The following is a 22402-nucleotide window of genomic DNA, read 5'->3' as shown; positions in this document are numbered from 1 at the left end:
AGAACGTCTGCTTTACAACGTCTGTAGCAGCTGAGTTTTCGGGTGTGAAGACAGGTCTCGAAGTGGCATGGCAATTGGGAGTGAGGAAACTGATTCTCGAGGTTGATTCTGATGTGGTTTCCAATATCATCCTCTCTTGTCGAGATGTTGCAGGTGATAACGATGCTATTGTTAAGGACATACGGCATTTGATCCAACGAGATTGGTCGGTGGTGATACAACATATGTACAATGAGGTTGATCGGTGGTGATGGCGGGCAAGGATGTTGTCGACATAGAGCCCAAAATGTGGTAAGATTCCAGGTCTGAGAGATCAATAATATAATTTGTGCGGTGGTCAAAGGTGGAGATGGATTGGATTAATTGCTCTTACATTTTCATTTTCAATCACTTCCATACAAGAATCTTAAGCAGGCCACACATCCTCATTTGTCTTCAAACACACATTCACACATGAAATAGCATTATAAACAGAGAAACGGAGACAAAACACCGGATGCTCGATCAGACTCTTCGGAGAGCCACCGTGGAGATCAGGACCATCACCGATAGCAGGACCGCCGCAATGAAGGACCCCACTACAGCTCCAGTAGCCTTCTGGCAGAAATCACCAAACTGCTGACAGAATGGCAGCCAGTTCGCATTCGGATTGCCGTTGTGGGCCAAGTAGGACATGGCAGCTGCCGCTGCACCAGCTGCTGTGGTCAGAGTCAGCGCCACCTGCAGTTAACATGGAAAAACCTCACTTATAATCTTTCCATACTAATCATATAATTTATAGGTGGAGGCGAAACATTGAAATACCAAGTCCGAGATGAGAAGGAGGAGCCTCGGCCCAGCTGCATGCGGACGAACCATGCATACTATGGAGAAAGGAAGCGAAAGAACCAAGTAGCCACCCACTATGGCCATCGCAATCACGAAAAATCTGCAGTTACGAGACATTGTCCGTATGTTAAACCAATATAATCTTGGAATTCTTTGCTATGTATTGGTTTGTTTTGCTTATGAAATCAGCGAATGAGAGACTATATATATATGTATATATATGCTCACTGAAAGGTCGGGATATCATCGTATCCTGCTTGAAACTGGAAGAACTGGGTGAAGAAAGGAAGAGTCTCTTCGCTGGTTCCCATGGAAGCAGCCGCAGCCAGAGCGGCCACTATAGCACTTATCCTGAGAATTAAGTCGAATATTGCGAGTCCCTTATTCCACCCAGTAGGCCTTGGCACAGGTGCAGCAGCTACCATAGCCGGCGCTTTCTCTTTGGAGGAAGAAGACCGGGCGGCTGACTCGGGGACATCGATGGTGGTATAGTCTCCTCTCTTCATCATTTCCGATATTGATAGCGTACTCGAATATGCTAGCTAGCCAAGCCTTTGATACTAGTGATCAAGCTCGAGATATGATCGGGGGAGAGGAGATATATTGAACTCTGAGATTGTTGATGGAGATGACTAAACCGGTGAACATTATATATAGATGGAACGCACGAGGATAACATAATAACAAGTAGCCAGCAAAGGAGTTGTTGCTAACCTCTCCCACATTAGAGGAACATTCTTGCCATAGCGTCTCAAAAAGGTAAAACACCGATATCATATACGTTTGACTTCAATCATTAGTACTATATTTTTTTTGTTCTTATGTAAGATAAAATAATGCACATGGTTTAGTTTGTCCTACCACAACATTCTCTATAGTCAACCCCAAAAAAAAAAGAAAAGAAAAAAAGAAAACCTCTCTATTTAATCGTCCCACTCCAGCAGCACCCACAATCTAAAATTACAATTTTTGAGTCAACTCTAAGCGGTTCGGCGCTTGTTTCATTTAAGTAAGGTCTCGAGTTGTAGTAATTGTGAGTGCGGAAAATTCACTTTACAAGAGCTTTACTTTTTAGTGGGCCAATCCGGCTAGACTTGATTAATCAGGCTCAATTGAGTCGAAAGGGATATTGCAGTGACAACACTCTAGTTTAAGAATAAAAAAATTTCAAATTCGATTTTTATTAGTGGAACCGTTTGTGTTCATTTATTTAACTTTTATTTTCTTGTGAACTTGTGCTCGTATAACCGAAAAAATTATAGATCTCGATAAATATCATGTTTGCTGGAGCCCATATATTACCTTTCAGCCCATAGACCATAGAGCTCTCGATTAGCCCACACCAGCCCATGAAGGTCTTTAGTTACCAATGCCCATATCACACCTCTGATATTCCAGTCGCCAACCCGTCAAGCGGATAAAATTACATGACATACGTAAGTAACAGGGCACAGAACCCCTTATTGATGAGAATTATTCCAATAACTTTTTGTTTTCGGACCAAGAATAAGTGTCGCTGCACTTAGATCCCAAAACCGTAATTATTTCGAAGGAATATCCTCCGAACTCCTCTGTGAATCAAAGTGACCCTGCTTTTCATGATTATTATGAAAATGCCACCCCCACTGATTCGGAAAATCCGAATCGGAGGGTATAGCACAGCTCTATCCCGAAATTGTTGATCGTTATCTTCTTCATCCCTCTCCAAACCCTTGGGGGCCTGGCTAACTTCTCCATTAGCAATTCATTCTGACAGCTTTATTTGGTTCGCAATTCCAACCATATGGTTTTTCTGATCAGCTGAGAAGAACATGTAGAGGTTAGTAACTATTGACCACTCATTCTTCAGTATATACTTCGTATATCTGGGCTCTTTTTTTTTTCTGTCCTTTAATATTCCAAAGTTCAGACACCAACACCTCAATTCTGCAAGTAAAGCAATACTCAAAAATTCAGGATTTTTTTTTCTTTTGAAGAGAATGTGATCTGTGTTTATTAATTAATTTCTAATAACAACTAAAATTTTCGTTCTGCGCAACCGACCAAACCGACTGAAGATGAGTTGCTTACGATACAATAAGGATATTGTTGGGAGATGAGATCGTGGACAATAAAATCCAATGCGATCGGTCGCTTATATATTGGCCATGCATGTTGTATCGGGAATAAAATGAATAATGAAAAAGAAAGAAAGACTTCGCCCTAAAAAGCAAAAGAAAAAGAAAGAAAGCAGGAAACAAGAAATTAGAAGGAAGAATGACAATGAGTTGATTCAAGCAATTCGACGTTTGTTTTTCTTAAGCGAGATTTCGGATTTGAATATTGTGGATAAAGAAAATACAGGCTGTGAGAGCTTGTTATCCCATAGTAAACTAACCCGGCTCGAGTTGGACTAATCAGGACCAATGGATTTTCGGATATCATGATACATATATATGTACATTAATGTGTTCGTATATTTTCATATATTTAAATTATATTGTTTACTTAACTTTGTTTAAGAAGACCTGTATTCTTACATCAAACATACTAACCTGCTGGCTAGTTCAGTATATTGCTTTCCTTCCACAGCATGAATAAATGTTTGGTAATAAAATTTGATTTTATTTAACTTAATTTAACTTTTCTCTCAACACAATCCTTACTCTCTTTTTTTATTATCTTTTTCTTCAAATTATATCTCATGTTTTTTCTTATATATTATTACAATTAATTTTTTATACTGAATTTTCTCAACTATTCAATATTTTTTCTCAATTTCAACACTTTTTTCTAATTTAACAACACAATCATTACTTTTTTACTTTTTTTTAAATTCTTTCATATACTTTTCTCAATTATATTTCATATTTTCAAATCAAACTAAATTAAATTAAATCAAATTTAATTTTGTTACCAACTGCTACGTAATATACTTTTAGCTTTTACCCCCACAAAGAAAGCACGTGTGGATTGAAGTAGTAAGCATATATACTATATAGAGATGATCAATAATCAATCAGAAGAATGTATAAGAATAAAGAATTGACATTTTCGGCAACCAAGAGAGGAGCAAAACTATTTCAATAAATTTATTGATTATTAGCCGATTCTTAATTGTTCAAGAAATTTAAATTGCAATAAATTATTTCTAATTTCTAAAACTGAGGAATTAATAATTTAAATAAAATCGTCACAAAATCCACATATTCATTTATATAATCATTTTCACTTATTTCATGGAAATGAAACATTCAATATGAAATCTTTTTATGAGTAAATTAAGCGGAAAATAGTTTAATTAATTGTAACCACTGGAACTTGGAAGGATAAAATATTATGAAATGTTAACTCAAAATAAAATCTCTTTGGGGACTCAACACTTGTCTCACTATCCGAGACCTTCTACACCCCGATTGATCATACACTATCAACGTTTAGTAAGGGGTTCCATTATTCTAAATCATTATATATGATTCTTAATTTTAAAAATAAATAATTAGAAAAAAACAATGTAAAATCTCAATCAGTACCTTCCATATGCATCTATTATTCTATATGAGTAATTTAGCCTATCATATGGTTGAAATATTAAATAAGGAATAATTTTCCTATAATGACTTTTTCTTCAAAAAAAAATTGATTCTTGCAATTAATGTAAAGTATCGTAACAAATTTCATTCAATTTTAAATCTATGATGACAAATACATCATAGCGCTAAATATTTCATAACTAATATTTGCTTAAATTTTCAATATATATACACATATATATTATTACTATGGATCTAATGTTTATAAAAAAAATATTTTTTTAGTACCTAAAGTATGCATTTTATTGAGATTGAAATTGCTTTGTATTTGTATACTATACGGATCAAATCTTATTTTTCGAAGAAAAAAGTTCAATAAACTAATTATTAAACTAAAAGAAAACAAAAAGATTGTAATTATATAATGCATTCTCTTTATATATATATATATATATATATATATTTGTAGATTTTCTAATGAAATGAAATTTCTTTCTTTTCTTTTTCTATTCACTAAAAATTAAGTAAAATATATAATACAGTAAATTAGTTATTAAGTTAAAAAAAGTAAAAGTTGTAACTATATAATATTAATATTTTCATGTTTTCATTTGTAAAATGCCTAATAAATATAAAATATCATATCTTAATTCATTACAATGTAATGAAAATATATCATATTATAAATTACATAATGCTTAATAGTACAAAGTATATAGTTTTTGTTAGTAATTTATTACATATTCAAATAAATTCAATAGTTAAAGGGGAAATAAAATAAGAAGGTCGCAATTATTTTTAAATTGCCTAATAAGGACGAAACAGAAATTGTAATATAGTATATTAAAATATATTAAAATAAAATAAAACAAAAAATTTGCAAGAGTGTAGACTATGGCATACTCTCCTCCTCATGTTCCAAAAATTGTACAACTTTATAAGTACTAGTGTTGGTGGCGTGTACATGCATGGGCGGTGTTATTATATATATGCGTTATATATCCTACTCGCATTTATTTGCATGTTATTATTATTTTTTTTGGGTGAATTATTATATTTAGATTACATCATTTAATACAATATATTAATGTACAATCTATATGATAGCAAAACGCAAAAGGGGATTTAACGAGGTTGCGTCATGTGTCATTCTAAGGTTAATAAGATAGTACCACATGTCAAAGAGATAAATTGGGAGTTAATCGGTGTGGGTCAAACTACCTTCATAGATTAGATGAGAAGCCATGTAATAAAGAGTTTAAAGTAATTAATTTTTTAAATAGAAATATATAACAATATTGAACTTAATTAATTTTATTTGATTCTATAATTCAATTTTAGCATTTCTTAGCCAATAAACATATAATTCAAAGCTGTAAACTATATATAAAATTAAATTTGCAAAAATATTAATAATTAATATTTTCAAAGAATTAATATGCTTTCCATGATTTTTCACTTAATAACCGGTATTATTTGATGAAAAAAATTTACTTGAATAAGAATTAAGTAATTGCTTTAATAAATGAAAAAAATATATTGCAAAAAAATTTAGAAATAAAACCGTAAATGCAAAATTTCAAATAAAATACATTACTAAAATGATAAGTAAACCACAAAATTGTTGGACACTTATATTAATTAATTACGTTAACTTTGTTCAAAATATTTTTTGCTTTTCAAATTTACGCAGGGAGAGTTGTACCCCCAGTGGCCGTCCTCACTCAACTGGATTAGTCGATGCCTAAATCAGGCTTTCGAATACCAAAATTCAATCGAAGAAATAATTTAACTTTTTTAAGGATTATATTGATAGTATAATATATATATATATATATATAATGTCTTTTAAGTGAAAGGAGTTTCTTTCTTATATATATATAAATAAAATATTAAAGAGAAGTTATCCACCATGAACAATTTAATACTTTTTATTTATGTTTAACTAAAAAATTATTAAAGAGCTAATTCTATAATTATAAATTAATTGATATGTTTAGGGATCCATTTGAATAATATTCTTATAATTTTTTTAAAAAAATCCTATTATGAGGGACATTTATGCGCAATGCGCGAGTGAAATTGCTAGTTTAACATGAAGAGCTTACTCCAAAGAGACCCAAATGGCCAACGGATGCTTTAGCATTTGATGAAATATGACATACATGTAAGAGATAACATAATGCTTATGCGGACTGAGCCATTTGTTTATATATATATATTTAACCGTATACTTGACCGTTAAATTGTATATCGTTACTTTTTATACTTCCTTAAACTTCCATTTTGCGTTGAATCTCGTTTTGTTTATTGTGTAATTAATTAGTCTGAATCCTATAATTCAAAAATAATATTAGATATAAAAAAATGTCTTTTAAGATTAGAAAGTAATAAATGTAAAAAGTAGTGATTACGTCTCAATAAACAACGCGGCGGAAAACTTTTTATGAAAATATTACCTTTTTTTAAAATTTTTGTATGTATTAAATTTGCATAAGATATAATAATAATAATAATAGTAATAATATAAATACAAATCATTAAAAAAAATAAAATCTTTTTAATTCATGCGTAACAAAACAAAGAGTAATAAGGGTAAAGTTTGTTTGCATTCAAAAAAATTATAATAAGATATAATATAATAAAGTAAATCTACAAAATAAAAAATCGTGCAAGAGTAACAACATATTACATACTCTTTCTATATATGGTCAAAACATTATAAGTTTACTATTATTAGATAAGTCGAGGCGCAAAATAAAAATGTGCCATAATGCCCTTTTCTTAGATCCTTAGCTCCTTAACGATCAACTTTTCGAGTCACTCTCATTAATATATTCACCTCCAATAGCCCATATCATTTAGAATAGGCACTTTCTTCACGTTTAAAAATCCGTTCGATTGAATAAATTAGGTAGCGTTTGGTATTGGAGTTAAATTCTACTCCACTCCACTCCATTCTTTTCTCAATTCAACAACATAATCATGATTTTTTTGTCTTTTTTCTAGTTTAATAATAAATTATCACACATAATTTTTTCTAACCATTATTAAATCAATTTGTTAATAATAAATTCCCCATTTACTTTTACATTCATATACATATAAATTTTTATCTTTTTCTCTCATTTAATGATAAATTCTCACGTACTACTTTTTTCCAACTATATTAACAACTAATTTTTTTAATTATAAGAGTTTTAGTGTGTTAGGGCGAAATAAATATAGTGTAAATAAATAAATAAATAAAGGAAAGAATGACATCCATTCTCCCCCCCCCCCATGTCTTTCCGCTCCGGTACACCAAAACCTAACTTACTAACGTGGCCCATAACGCGCGGGCCCATCAGGAAATGGGGCCCATAGCACATAAGCCCATGTCAAAGCCCGAAGAGTAATCCCACGTGGTCAACCCCACCTTCATCTTCCCCGTGAAGAAAATATCCCCCGCGAGGCATCTTCTCCTTCTTCTTCCGACATCTCTCTCGCTCTCTTTCTAGAACTCTCTGGTTCAGTGGTTCTTCTTCCGTTTCTTCCCTTCCCCCAATTTTCACCGCCTACGCCCTTCTCCTTCTCGTCACCTCTCGAATATTCCTTCCTCTTCTCCCATGGCCTTTATATACCTCTCCCCTCCTCCTCCTCGCACCATCGAAGCACAGAGCAATCATTGTAATACGATTCGAAGCAATCACTACACGCTCGCGAACAATCTTAATTAGTTCCCATCGAAGCTCCATCAATGGCGCCCCAGAACGAAGGCAAGGCAATTGGGATCGACCTCGGCACCACTTACAGCTGCGTCGGTGTCTGGCAGAACGACCGCGTTGAGATCATTGCCAATGACCAAGGCAACCGGACGACCCCGTCGTACGTTGCGTTCACAGACACCGAGCGGTTGATCGGAGATGCGGCGAAGAATCAGGTCGCGATGAACCCCCGGAACACGGTGTTTGACGCCAAGCGGCTGATCGGGCGGCGGTTCTCTGACCCGTCTGTGCAGAGTGACATGGTGCATTGGCCGTTCAAGGTTGTTCCTGGTCCCGGTGACAAGCCGATGATCGTGGTGACCTATAAAGGTGAGGAGAAGCAGTTCTCTCCCGAGGAGATCTCCTCTATGGTGCTCGTGAAGATGAGGGAAATTGCGGAGGCTTACCTTGGGCACTCCGTCAAGAACGCCGTGATCACTGTTCCAGCGTACTTCAACGACTCTCAGAGGCAGGCGACGAAGGATGCCGGAGCCATCGCTGGGCTCAACGTTATGAGGATCATCAACGAGCCCACCGCTGCTGCAATTGCCTACGGGCTCGACAAGAAGGCCTCGAGGTCTGGCGAGAAGAATGTGCTGATCTTTGATCTCGGAGGTGGGACATTTGATGTGTCGCTGCTGACAATCGAGGAGGGAATCTTTGAGGTCAAAGCCACGGCAGGGGATACTCACCTCGGAGGAGAAGACTTCGACAATCGGTTGGTGAACCACTTCGTAGCGGAATTCAAGAGAAAGCACAAGAAGGACATTAGCGGCAATGCTCGGGCTCTGAGGAGGTTGAGGACTGCCTGTGAGCGGGCGAAGAGGACTCTGTCCTCGACCACGCAAACCACGATCGAGATCGACTCGCTCTATGAAGGTGTCGACTTCTACTCCACAATCACGAGGGCGAGGTTCGAGGAGTTGAACATGGACTTGTTCAGGAAGTGCATGGAGCCCGTGGAGAAGTGCCTGAGGGACTCAAAGATTGACAAGAGCCAGGTCCATGAGGTGGTCCTTGTGGGTGGTTCGACCCGTATACCGAAAGTCCAACAGCTGCTGCAGGACTTCTTCAATGGGAAGGAGCTCTGCAAGAGCATCAACCCGGACGAGGCTGTGGCTTATGGTGCCGCTGTGCAGGCTGCGATTCTGAGTGGTGAAGGGAACGAGAAAGTCCAGGACTTGCTCCTGCTCGACGTCACGCCTCTCAGCCTCGGAATCGAGACCGCTGGAGGCGTGATGACTGTTTTGATCCCGAGGAACACCACCATCCCGGCTAAGAAAGAGCAGATCTTCTCCACCTATTCTGATAACCAACCTGGAGTATTGATCCAAGTCTATGAAGGAGAGAGAGCACGGACCAAAGACAACAACCTCCTTGGAAAATTCGAGCTCACAGGCATCCCTCCTGCTCCAAGAGGTGTACCACAAATCAATGTGTGCTTTGATATTGATGCGAATGGCATCTTAAACGTCTCGGCTGAGGATAAGACTGCTGGCGTGAAGAACAAGATCACGATCACCAACGACAAGGGCAGGTTGAGCAAGGATGAGATTGAGAGGATGGTCAAGGAAGCTGAGAAGTACAAGGCGGAGGACGAGGAGGTGAAGAAGAAGGTCGATGCCAAGAATGCCCTGGAGAACTATGCATACAACATGAAGAACACGGTGAAGGATGAGAAATTTGCAGGGAAGCTGAATCCCGCAGACAAGCAGAAGATCGAGAAGGCTATTGAAGAGGCAATTGAGTGGCTTGACAGGAACCAACTTGCTGAGGTTGACGAGTTCGAGGATAAGTTGAAGGAGTTGGAGGGGTTGTGCAACCCAGTCATTGCCAAAATGTATCAGGGAGGTGCTGGTGACGTACCGATGGGTGGCACTGGGGACATGCCGAATGGGTATAGCAAGGCCACCCCTAATGGCACCGGACAAGGGCCAAAGATTGAGGAAGTCGATTGAGGTGTTCGGCAATCCTTCTGCTTGGTGAACTGCAAAATATGTCTTGGATTGATGGAGAAGAGTGCAATTGAGAGTGTACAAACCCCCAATAATTCGTTAGTTTAGAGTATGTGGATGTAATTCGAGTCCTTAAAGATACTGCAGATGTAAATTGTTTCCTTATAATGAAATTGTAAGCAACTTTTCATAGTTTTCTCTATAATCAAAATTCGAACTCGAAATTTCTTCTTCTTGAGCTATCTGTGAACCATGTCTAGGTCTCCATGAAATAAATCGTACATTTCTTTTGCAGAAAGCTTTTAACAGCAAGATGGGAATTGCGCCTTTGGTAAGTAGACTGCTCTTCTCCACCTCGGTCAGCTCTGATATGAAGTAATGACTAGTATATGAAGATTTTTCTCGTATCGTGCTTATCACAAGGTGATACGGAATGCTCGTACTGAAGGAAGGATAATCGTCGTCTTCTAAAAGACTATTTATCTGCCAAGAACATTGTCCATTGATGCAATTGATAATTTGATAGCACCGATCTACTCCATCGGCTGTTGCTATTGGAAAATAACTCAATTCAGGATGTTCTGCTCCAGATTAGGAGCATCACAATCTTTGCTCTGCGTGACAGTCAAGTAACCAGCAGCTGTCATTTGGAAACATTATCTGATAAATAATTTGCCACTACAAGGAGTGATAGGCTTCTTAGGATCCCATCTATATCGGTAACAACTATACTAATTAAAGAAATGTGAGAGCTAAAAGTTTTGTGTTAGGTCATCACCGCAATCTAAAAGTGATTTGAGTATCCTTAACGAGCTTGCTTTCATCATGATGTCTCGCGGGCTTTTACATAATATACATTGAACTAGATGGATTATTTTAATTCCTAGGGATTCTATATCTAATCTGCTTTAACTTTAGATAGCCAGTGGACTATGAGATGATATTACGCCATGAACATCAACTCGTTCTTTACTTACTTTTAGTTATCTCTTCGCATGCCACTTCCACCTTTCCACTCAATCGTGCAGTGCCAGTCGTTATCTTTGATCGCTAACCAACCCGATAAGGCATTTTATGTTCTTTCACGTGTTGCTTGCTGTCTAATTATGGCTCTGTTTTATGCCTAAGTGGGATGCCCTGTAGTCTGCCATCAATTATTATAATTCTCTTTGGTGTGTGCTGAAAATGATACGAGTATGTTGATCACGTCCTGACCCGACCCATATATCTGGTTCCGTAAAAAGGTATTACCATCGCTAGGCGTGGAATTGATATGTCAATACTTGCTCTGATGTGGCTTGAAGTACTAGATATCCATGATCCTTTAGGTTTATTTAACATCTATGGAATTTAGATCAGGATCGAGTTCAAGGAAACATCATCATGAATAAAAAGCCCTTAGCTAGTCATCTCCGAGGGTGGAAGAAGAAATTCCTAGTGAAGAGGTGAAAGTTGCGGTCGTGTCTCCTCTCAGGTACCTCTTGAGCCGGTCCAGGTCATCGGCAGCATCCAGCATTGTTGGCCTGGCGGAAGGAGAGTCCTGTGTGCAGAGGATGCCCAACTCAATTAACTCTCCAATTGCGACTTCCCACATTTTCTTCACTTCGGGGGATTGATCTCTCAGAGCTCGTAGGATTGAGGAGTCTATGACTCTTTCCACCCTCCCGTGGTAGTGGCTCTTGACCCATTTGTGCAAGCTTAGCCCTCCGACAAACATGTCATCAGTTGGCCGCTTCCTAGTTACCATCTCAAGCACGAGGATTCCGAAGCTGTAGACATCTCCTTTTGTTGAGGTGTTTGCTCCGAAGCCATACTCTGCACGAGAAAAATTTTCAATCTATGAGCTCTACATCTTAATCTCGATACCCGTTTACTACGTTGCTTGGGCTCGGAATTTTTAATGACCAAATGGAGCAAACCCAAATTTTACTAATTTCCAAGGGTTTGAGATTCCCTCCTATGCAGTTGGCAAGTTGGGGTCAGGTTTACGGAGCTTTCAGATAAGAGGCAATGCCTATAGTTTGTACTCCTACATGTCGAAATAAAGATATACATAGCAGAAAGATATGGTTATACCTGGAGCTATATATCCAATGGATCCAGATAACATGTTCGCCGTGGAGTTCCCCAGGTTCTCGACAAGTGCAGTAGTCCCTCCTACGGCTGTGATGAGTCTTGCAATCCCGAAGTCAGAAACCAGAGCAGTCATATCATCATTGAGAAGAACGTTACTCGGCTTCAGATCACAATGTATGACTTTAACCGGTGAATGATGATGCAGATAGGCCATACCTTCAGCTACATCGCTGCAGATATTAACTCTCTGAATGAGACTAAGATCCGAAGATCCCGAGCCCAAATCTATTTCAGAATGAGGATAGAGGCGACCGTCTAAGCTCCCGTTCGCCATGTAGGGAAGTACGAGAGCCTTGAAATCGGGAAGGCTGCAAGCAGTTATGATCCGAATCAAGTTCCTGTGACGGATCCTCTTGAGCACTTGGCATTCTCGGTTGAAGCTCTTGGTGGAATTTCCCGACTGTAAGACCAACACTTTCACTGCTATTTGAGTGCCATCCAAAAGATCCCCTTTATAGACTCGTCCATAACTTCCTGATCCTATCAGCCTCCGATTATCGAACCCTTCAGTGGCTTCTGACAACTCTCTGTATGTGATTCTTGGGAAGTTGTGGACCAGTTCCAGCGGCTTTTGCATATCTGCTGTTGATCCTGGCATTGTTGCTTCAGTTTTTCGGGAGGAAAGTATAACTCTGACGCGCCGAACTCCAATCACGCAGCATATAATTGATATGCATGTCGAAGCAAATATTATCAGGACAAATATGATCAAAAAGATACGAGAGTGGAACAGATGCTTCCCTTGAGAGCAAGGTGATAAACCCGGAATTGCGCCACAGAGAAGCCTGTTACCTATCAATGACTTAAGCGTGATGGAATTGAATATTCCGCCTTGAGGAATCCTTCCTTGGAAGTTGTTGAACGAGAGATCTAGAAAGGTAAGGCTCTGGATCTTGCTGAGGGTCGCTGGGATAGTTCCGGAGAGTTGGTTTCCGGAAACATCCAGGGACTCGAGGTTCTTAAGTTCCGATAAGGTATCAGGGAGGTGCCCTCCCAGAGAGTTGTGAGAAAGGTTTAGCACTCTTAACTCGATGCAGCTCGATATCTGGGAGAAAATGCTACCACTGAAGTTGTTCCATGAGAAGTCCATCTCCTGCACTTTCTCGAGCTTGCTGAGCTCCATTGGAAGAGACCCTTCAAGAGCATTATGAGAAAAATTCAGATATAATCTGATTTCGCTGATGCTCCCCATTATCATCTCCGGTGGGATGATTCCAGTTAGCTGATTGTATGACAGATCGAGCTTGGAGACTTGGCCCAAGTTTCCCAGCGTCAAGGGTATTTTTCCGGAAAGGAAGTTGTTGTTGAGAATGACTGAGAAGAGTTGTCCCATGTTTCCAAGTTCCACTGGAATCTCACCTGAGAGATGATTGTTCGACAGCTCGAGAATGGTCAGTTGATGTGACCGGGCTAATGCTGCTGGGATTGTTCCAGTGAGGAGGTTATATGAGAGGGAAAGCTCTTGCAATTTTGGCAAATTGCCAATCTCCGGTGGAATCGACCCGTTAAGAAGATTCGATGTAAGGTTTAACATTACAAGACGAGATAATATGCTCAGGGACGTCGGAATGGGACCAAAGATTCTGTTTTCCTGCAGAAACAAGTTTTTTATGTGAGCAGTTAGATTGCTGACAGAATCCAATCTTCCTCCGAGACCCATGCCCGCCAATTCAAGTTCTTCCAGGCTCGTGCAATTTCTGAGGGATGTGAAGAAAACATCGAGATTAGTGTTGTTCTCGTGACTTGTCATATCATTGTAAGATAGATGAGCGCTTCCGAGCGAAGGAAGCTTCCCTATAATTTCTGAAGGGAGTTCTCCTGAAATATGGTTATATTCCACATCCAAGTTATTCAGTCCCGAGATGTTTGTCAAGGAGGAAGGTAGTGCTCCTGTAAACTGATTGTTCCACAGATTTATACTAGTCAGATTTGGACAGTTTCCAATCTCTTTTGGGATATTTCCAGTGAGAGAGTTGTTGGAGAGGTCGACAATGTTAAACATAGAGCAGTTTGAGAAGAAGGAAGGTGGGATCGGGCCAGTTAAGTTATTACTGTTCAGAAAGACAAGCCTTTTCCTTGAGAGGAGGGCGAAGAGCGAGCCAGGTATTGGACCCTGCAGATTGTTGATGTCGAGCCGTAGGCGGCGAAGGAACCTAAGGGAGGAAAGCTCAGCCGGAATGGGCCCGAACAGGTGATTATTTGCAAGTTGAAGTACCCGGAGGCCGGTCAGGTTTGACAGGAAAGGCGAGAGAATCCCCACCAGGCCCGCATCCATGATGCTGAGGTTCGCCACCCGGTGATGCTTCTTGCCACACCGGACTTTGGTGAAGTTGCAGACATGGACTTGGTCGTTCCAGTTGCTGAGGACAGACATGGGATCGGAGGTTATAGACCTCTTGAACTCAAGAAGGGCTGCCCTGTCCGTCTGCCATGTGTGGGCCGTGTGCCGGTGGTGAGGCCCTCTGAGCAATGCCCGACCCCCCACGACAACCTGGGCACAATGCAGCAGGAAGAGAATGATGATGGACTTTGGGAGTCCCATTTTGGGTCTTCTTCAGCAAATTCCTCTCTTAAAGCTACTTTCCTCCTCCATGCATCATCATTGGCATTATCACCATCATATCAACAACAACAATAACAACGACGACAATTTGAAGTAGATATCCTATGATTATTTATTTATTTATGTGTGGATTGCAAATTGCAGAGGTATGATCATGATGACTAGACTTCCAACTCATCATTCTTCTCCATCAATGGATTACCCACTCAGACACAATGTATATTATAAGAAGTGGGAGTGGTTTTGCTTTCTCTGGCAAATCATTTGGAATCAAAGCTGATTTTACATGCAATCCATTACATAATGAGATATTGCCCTTTGACATTCTTTTAGGCTGACAAAATCTTTCTATCCATTGATGCAGCTTGTGATCTTCTTACTTCTTCTTGGCCTAAAAGGAGAGCTTACATGACCGCCATTGCTCCAGAGTTGACTATTTTCAGAATGTCAAAATCGAATTTTCTGCATCAGAAAACATATATAGACCATTTACCATCGTGATGTCGGCCAATAATAATGATTCCATTGACCACAACCACTCCATGTGTGAACACAAATGAATGAGTTGCGGCGGGGACACAAGCCATTCGTGTAAACATCCATCGATCACAATGGTTGATTGGTATCAACTTTTAATAAGTGGCTAGGAGTAATCTCTCGAGCTTTGAGTCTGCTCTTCGTTCCAATAGTTCAGCTGCATACAGTCTTTGATCAACATAATCAAACAGTCGGTTCAACATTGAGACTTCTGCAACCCTACTGAGCCAGAGAAGTCAGTACATCCACGAGATACCAGGAATTACTTCTGTTCATTGGGTCCGTCTGTGTATGTGAGATGTGCCGGATCATTATTCACGTGGGCTAGCAAGCAGCATCTTCATCAACAGCCATGAGCATCTTGAATGGCCAGCTCAAAATGTCAATGCACATGATGAGTGGATCTTTTGCCTTTGGTGTGGTCTTAGTTAGATCGATGGCTGTGTCTCTCAGAGCACTAGTCTTATTAGTACCATGCCCAGTGAGCTTATCATGGTGCTGCACTAAATGGGGTCACTAGTCACTATACCATCTAGAAGGAGTGCTGCTGGTTGCTCTGCAGATTTTTACATCCCGACCCAAAATATCAGATTTCCATCACTTCTCTGGCGACTAAGTAATCGAAGATTCACTACTTAACGTCGAAACTATGGAGTGCAGTTACTTATAACTTAAACGGCCAACGAATTTCATCGTATCGTCCTTTCCTTCAAAGATCTGTTTCTCTTTTGGCAGGTGTTTTTTGGTATTAATGAACACGAAGTTAAATGGAAAATCAATACAAATGATACAACAGTAGGATGTACACGTGAAAGATTGATCTGTCTTACTAGCTAGTTCTAGTGTGGACACTCTGCTCTGAATAGATATTTTTGTCAGTGCCATTCAAAGCAGGAAGTTCCACTATATGCAAAAAGCAGCAAATAAATATATAACATCGATTAATTGGGGATTAGCAATGTTATTGTGTTGCTAAGCAAGTAGGATTAGCAGTTGAATACAGAAAATAAATCCATTAGACTATCTCCAATGCGCTAATCTCTCTTTGGATCTCTAAACGGGGCCCCACTGCTGTCACATAAACGCCATATCAGACAGAGACTCAGCTCACCGAAAAGAGACTTACTACTTCAATCATAGTTTCTGATTTCAAATTTCTTAATGGGCCTCACACACTTATTTATATACATAAAAAACAATTAATAATTATTTTTATTGATAATAATTTTATTGATAATTAAATTTAATTAATTAAATCGCATTAATAAATAATTATTTAATTAATATTAATCAATAATATAATTACGAACGCTTAATAAAATTCATAAAATAAATTGAAAATTACATGACGGGAAAAAATACACGAACAACGAAAAGATAATTATGCGAGCAACAAAAAAAAATACACAAGCAATGGAAAAATAAATTTAGTTCATATTGTGGTCATGTTCAAATTGCCAAATATGTTCCACCAAGCCTGCCTGTAGTTCTCGACAGTGTTGTTTATGCCGAATACAGATATGATTTCGGACATATTCCAATATTTGGGTTTAGTGAGAAGACGTATGGTTGGGGATAATACAGGTGTGAATGAAGTGGCTGATTGAGATGATTACGGTTTTGGTTGTTGGAGGAGTCAGAAGGTCGGGAATTTGGATTTTGGGGGAAGTTCAAATTCGGCATATAATATCCGAAACAATTCAATTGGTTTGGATCGGTCATTTTTTTTAATCAAAGAAGAGAGGAGAAAATTTGGGGTGAAATTGGAGTTAGAGTTGATAATTGAGTGTGACGTTGAAGTAGGAGTAGAAAATTGGATGTGAAATGAGGTATTTATATAGGTAATTTTTTTTCAAATATAAATTTAAAAAAATTGCAGTTGGGGGGCAATAGCTAGATTTTTTTAAAAATAAATAAAAAATAAAAAGAGTCGAGAAGCTGCTGTGTGGGCCTCGCTGCCACCACGCGGCGGCTCCTCAAGCATCTCTCGCTCGAGAAATGCCTCTCTCAGACAAAAGATGCGAGACAACCCCCTAGTGGCGTCTCTCAAACTGGGCAAAGACCCCCACTAGGAATAGTCTTAGATCAATCGTGTGATCAATCATGTGCAAAGCTGTATTAACTCGAAATGAAGATATGCGCTGAGGACCAGCTCTTTCACTTACGATGTAGCGGTTGGTGTGCATGGATTGATCATGGAGCATGAAATTAGTTTTAACATAATCTACGTGGATTGTGATTCGACATCTCTTCCCCTGAGTAAGGTTTCAGTTACAAGTCGCGTGAATGGAGAAAATTCACGATTATGAGAGTTTTCCCTCTTAATACACTAATTTCACTTGAACATTACTCGGTTGGGGCCCTTTAAACTTTCAAGGTATCGAGTGGTGCAGGTCGAAAAACAAAGGTGTCTTAACATATTCTTCATAGTCTTAGAAAACAGTCCCATCTTCATTAATGTTTGTTCCACTCCCTTTGCATGTCATATATACCTCCTAGGATTAAATTTCCATAAGAAGCCTCTTTAAAAGGAGGGATTTACAGAGATTAGTCGGAGGGTATCATGTCACAAATTATCGGATGGTTGTCGATAACAAAATAATAAAAAACTTGTTAAACAGTAAAACACTTGTTATTTAATAAGAAACTTATTGTTTTTTTAATATAATAAGATACTTGCTAAACAATAAAAAAAAACTTGTTATTTTGTAACAAGCTTATTATTTTGAATATAACAAGACTCTTATTAAATAGTAAATTATCTTACTAAATAACAAGAAATTTATCTTTTTCAAAGCATCCTTAAATCTCCTTTTAAGAATGCTCCTAATGGTAGATACTCTCATATCTCCTATGCCATGTTTTCACCATGCATTAAAGAATTGAGATAAACTTTGATAATGAGGCTCTTTTGAAGGAGCAAATTACAAAGGTCAATCGAAGAGAGCCACGTAACTATGTGTCGGATGGTTGTCGGTAAATTTTCTCACTAAATAATAAGAAATTTATTATTTTATGAATACTTTTTTTGATAAAGTGATGCATTATTTTATGAGAAATTTATTAATTTTAATATAAATTCTTTATAAATAACAATTTTTTTACGAAATAGTAAAATTCTTGCTATTTTTTGGAGCCTTGATGGATACACGCGGAAGATTTTTGACTAAAATCTAGTAATGCTAAATTTCTTGCTTGGTTTTTTTTTAATTATTCTAGAATTTAGCCAGAATGAGTAGCTTGACCATACCTTTCGAGAGTTACGTCAGGTAGTTACCATTGACTTTTTTTTTTTTAAGTAAATCGCCTAAAAAAGCACGAACTTTACATTTTTTTTTTGTGATTCTAGCACGACCTTTGAATAATAGCACAAAAAGGCACAATTTTCGGGTTTAGTTTTTGAATCTAGCACGACCTTTGAATAATAGCACATAAAGACACGACCTTGGAGTTTAGTTGCGAATCTAGCATGCCGTCAAATATAACGGTAACGACTGACGTTGACTTAAAGGTACAACATGGCACAACATTATTGAATGAGTGGACCTCATACTATTTTATTTAATAAAAAATATTCCTAAAAATTAAAAAATATTAAAAACCTAAGAAAGTGGGAGTAGGCCGACAGTAGTGGCCATGCTGGCGGCCACCACCCCCAATCGGGGTCGCAGACCACCTCTGTTGTGGCCTGCGACGTGATTGAAGTTGTGGTAGTCGTAATCGAGGCCCCCATCACCGAAATCGAAGTAACTCCAAAATTGGAGCTTTTTCAATTGTTGTGGCTGACCACCCCGATTGCGGCCACTACTCCCCAATCAGGGTAGTCAGCCACAACAGAGGTGGTCGACGACTGTTTGGGAGGTGGTGGCCGTAATTGGAGACCATCGTCGGAATGGAAGGAGCCCCAAATGATTTAGGACTCCTTCGATTACAACGGTGGTGGCCCCAATTGCGGCCACTACTCCCACAAATGGGGTCGCTGCCTAGTAAAGGTAACCGACGACTGCAATTAAGGGGGTGGCAGCCGCTGATTTGGCCACCACCACGAGCCCCTCCCCTTTCTTCCTTTTTTAAAATTATTTTTTTATTAAATAAAATAATGTGGGATCCACTCGTCCAATTATATTGTGCCACGTGGCACCGTTAAGTCCATGTAAGCCGTTATTGTTACATTTAACAGAAAATTTGAAGGCGTGCTAAATTTGCAATTAAACCCAAAGGTCGTGCCTTTCTGTGTAATTATTTAAAAGTCTTGTTAAAACAACAAAAAAAAGTGTAAATGTCATGCTTTTTTGAGTTATTTACCCCATTTTTGAATATTTTCTCATAAGGGGTTTTTACCTAAAATGGTCCATGGTTTATCCGTTTTGTCAAATTTATCCTATGCTTTTTTTTTGTCCAATCTATCTCATAGTTTACCTTTTGCATCAAATCTATTCCGGCGTTATCTTTTCCGTCAACATTTAATGGCCGTGCTGACGTGGCACGTGGAGAGATAACGCCGGGATAGATTTAATGCAAAAAGTAAATCATGGGATAGATTTGACAAAAAAAAGCATATGATAGATTTGACAAAACGGGTAAACCATGGGCAATTTTAGGTAAATTCCCCTTCTCATAATGGGAAGTTTAGAAAGTTACTATTTCATGTGCATATAATTGAATTCAATTGAATAGAAAAGAGTATAGTATAATGCTGCACGCCATTATCTATTAGTCAAGAGGTTGCAAGTTCGACTCTTATGGTGTGACCCATACTCTAGTATCAGTTATAAGGATTTATATTTGGGTAAATTGCACTGAGTCCAAAAAGTTTTACAAATGTTTCAATATGGTACAAAAAAAGTTTTTTTTGCTACTTGATGGTACAAAATGTTTCAAAGTTGTTTTAGTATAGTACAAACCGTTATCTCGCCATTGACGCCGTCAAGTCGACGCTGATTGTGCAAAATCGGTTATTGTGGAATGTTACATGATAGTGCAAAATGTTTTGAAGTTGTAACTTAATAGTACCAAATGTTTTATGTAAGTTACATGATGATGCAAAATTTATAGTCTTGTAAATGACAGCTTAACGGCGTTAATGGCGATATGACGGTTTATACTATACTTAAACAACTTTGAAACATTTTGTACCATCAAGTAGCAAAAAAAACTTTTTGTACCATATTGAAATATTTATAAAACTTTTTGGACCACCACTACAATTTACCCATTATATTTCCTATATCAGTGGTGCACGCATTCGCCTGTCAGCCAAGATTTTTTTTTCTTGTAGCATCTTAGCTTGCGTTTTGTTTTCAAGTTAGATAAGTGATCCGGCTCGACTTGATTTTGTGTAATGATTGCAAGTATTAACAAATATATTGATATTGAGAATATATATATGTATGGATATATAAATGTGAAAGTATATGATGAATTTATTATTAAAAAATTGATTTTAAAAATGGTTAGGAAAAAATATGAATAAGAAAGTATTTTAAATGGAAGAAAAAATGAAACAGTAATGATTATATTATTAATTTTGAGGAAGAATAAAGTTAAATTGAGTTTTAAAAAAAGGAAGATGACAGTTTTATCCCATGCAACACAGGCTCCGCGATCAGTTCTAGAAGTACAGCAGCAATCTCCCTTGTTGGCTCCTGAAAAACCCGATTGTTCCTCTCCAAACATGGTAAATGTAGGAGGTCCCCAAGAGCTTCAGTGTGGTGGTACCAACTGCCAAGGCTCCTCCCCTTCAGACTACTAAATGACTGATCCAATCTGCTTCCAGTCCTACTCGCCCCGAAATACACTTCCAAATTGAAATTGTGACTTTGACATGAGAAGAAAAGGCGCTCCCTACTTCTTCAAGCTGGCCACATAATTCACACTCATCAAATCCTATCTGAAGTCCCCCCAGCTTTGGTTCGAGTATTAGCATTCAAACTATCAAGCATGAATAAATAACCAAGCAACGAATGAAACTCTATGTATATTATTTGAGAACCGTAATGCTCTGACCAATGTACAACAACCCCAGTAGGCCGAAAACTAGCTAGTCCATGGGCTAGAATTTTTACCGCTTGACATGATCATTCTTCAAATGATTAGCTGAAGATATATCCTACTGTTTACATGTTTAAGAATCAGCGTCAGCATCAGATCAAGATCACCATCTCTTGCAGTCAACCTGTAGTCACTTTCACTTTAACTGCTGCTTAAGCTGCTAGAATCACTATTACTGCGAACGACGTATTCCATTTGTTTCAGTACCTCCATCAGAAGAATATAAAATGAGGGGCACTGCAAAAAGAAAAGGCGGAGAATAAATGAATGATTTCTAAGCATTCTCATAAAAAAAGAAAGAGAAGCAAATAACAGCATATTTCTTTCATAGCGGAATGAAGATAGACATTAGCTTTGCAAATTAATATTCCTCACTTTCTGATAACTAGAAAGTTTACAGTTATATTATAAGTGTTAAGAAACTCGGTTCATCATTAAGTGCAGGAATGGGGAAGCGGTATAAAAGGAAAATAGCACTAATCAATGCATGAAGGTAGTAGAACCGTGCAATCAATGATGGCCCCAACCAATTTTACAGCCAAAATCTGCAAAATATTAGTACCTGCGACGGGCATCACATACTGGAAAAACACTCACAAATTACTATGCAAACAAGTTGGCAGAGCATTGCTGTTGATCATATGTGCTACTCAATACTCAACAGGGAAGATTATCCTATATTATTAAAGCACTTGCATTGAGAACTGAGAACGCCTGCATTCGTGTATAAGAAGAAACTATAATGAGGTAGAGAAGTGAGAAAGCCATCGTGATGGAGATGCAACTATTAGCTTTATCTCATTCCTGCAAATTATATGTTTTAGACGGCAAACATACACCTTTTCAAGGAAGATCTTGTCAGCGATGTTTGCAAGACCAGGACAAGCACTCCCTCGACTTGGTAAACGGGTGACTTCTCATGCCATGACCGATCTTGTGAACCCTTTTGCAGGTGATTCAGCAGCCTGATTCTAAGTTAAACTTCTAACAGCATGCAAGCCTGATTGAGATGCCCAGTCAGTTTCAAATATGGGAGCACCAAAGATCTCTAATATGGTTTTAACAAATAATATA

At 38.2% G+C, this 22402-nt stretch overlaps 3 protein-coding genes across 4 annotated transcripts; 1 reads left to right on the top strand and 2 right to left on the bottom strand.

The window, feature by feature from the left end:
• Positions 1 to 317: 317 nt before the first annotated feature.
• Positions 318 to 1491, bottom strand: LOC116201427 (casparian strip membrane protein 1-like). Its single transcript, XM_031532667.1, has 3 exons — positions 1057 to 1491; positions 805 to 928; positions 318 to 720 (listed from the first exon to the last, which is right to left on the bottom strand). Exons 1-3 carry the CDS (start codon positions 1335 to 1337, stop codon positions 505 to 507), a joined length of 621 nt encoding a protein of 206 aa, XP_031388527.1. The 5' UTR covers positions 1338 to 1491; the 3' UTR covers positions 318 to 504.
• Positions 1492 to 7788: 6297 nt separating this feature from the next.
• Positions 7789 to 10276, top strand: LOC116199714 (heat shock 70 kDa protein). The gene has a single exon (XM_031530178.1). It carries the CDS (start codon positions 8080 to 8082, stop codon positions 10042 to 10044), a length of 1965 nt encoding a protein of 654 aa, XP_031386038.1. The 5' UTR covers positions 7789 to 8079; the 3' UTR covers positions 10045 to 10276.
• A 1066-nt stretch (positions 10277 to 11342) lies between these two features.
• Positions 11343 to 15130, bottom strand: LOC116199713 (putative leucine-rich repeat receptor-like serine/threonine-protein kinase At2g24130). Of its 2 annotated transcripts, XM_031530177.1 has the most exons (3): positions 12970 to 15130; positions 12118 to 12822; positions 11343 to 11856 (listed from the first exon to the last, which is right to left on the bottom strand). In XM_031530177.1, the coding sequence occupies exons 1-3, from the start codon at positions 14717 to 14719 to the stop codon at positions 11444 to 11446; spliced, it is 2868 nt and encodes a 955-aa protein (XP_031386037.1). In that variant the 5' UTR covers positions 14720 to 15130; the 3' UTR covers positions 11343 to 11443. The 2 variants fall into 2 exon arrangements, with proteins under 2 accessions (XP_031386037.1, XP_031386036.1); XM_031530176.1 differs by having other exon boundaries at positions 12118 to 15130.
• Between the last annotated feature and the right edge of the window lie 7272 nt (positions 15131 to 22402).

Source organism: Punica granatum, chromosome 3 (assembly GCF_007655135.1).
Source record: "Punica granatum isolate Tunisia-2019 chromosome 3, ASM765513v2, whole genome shotgun sequence".
Classification (NCBI taxonomy): domain Eukaryota; kingdom Viridiplantae; phylum Streptophyta; class Magnoliopsida; order Myrtales; family Lythraceae; genus Punica; species Punica granatum.
Note: the sequence above shows the minus strand (reverse complement) of the source record. Positions and strands in the feature narration are given on the sequence as shown.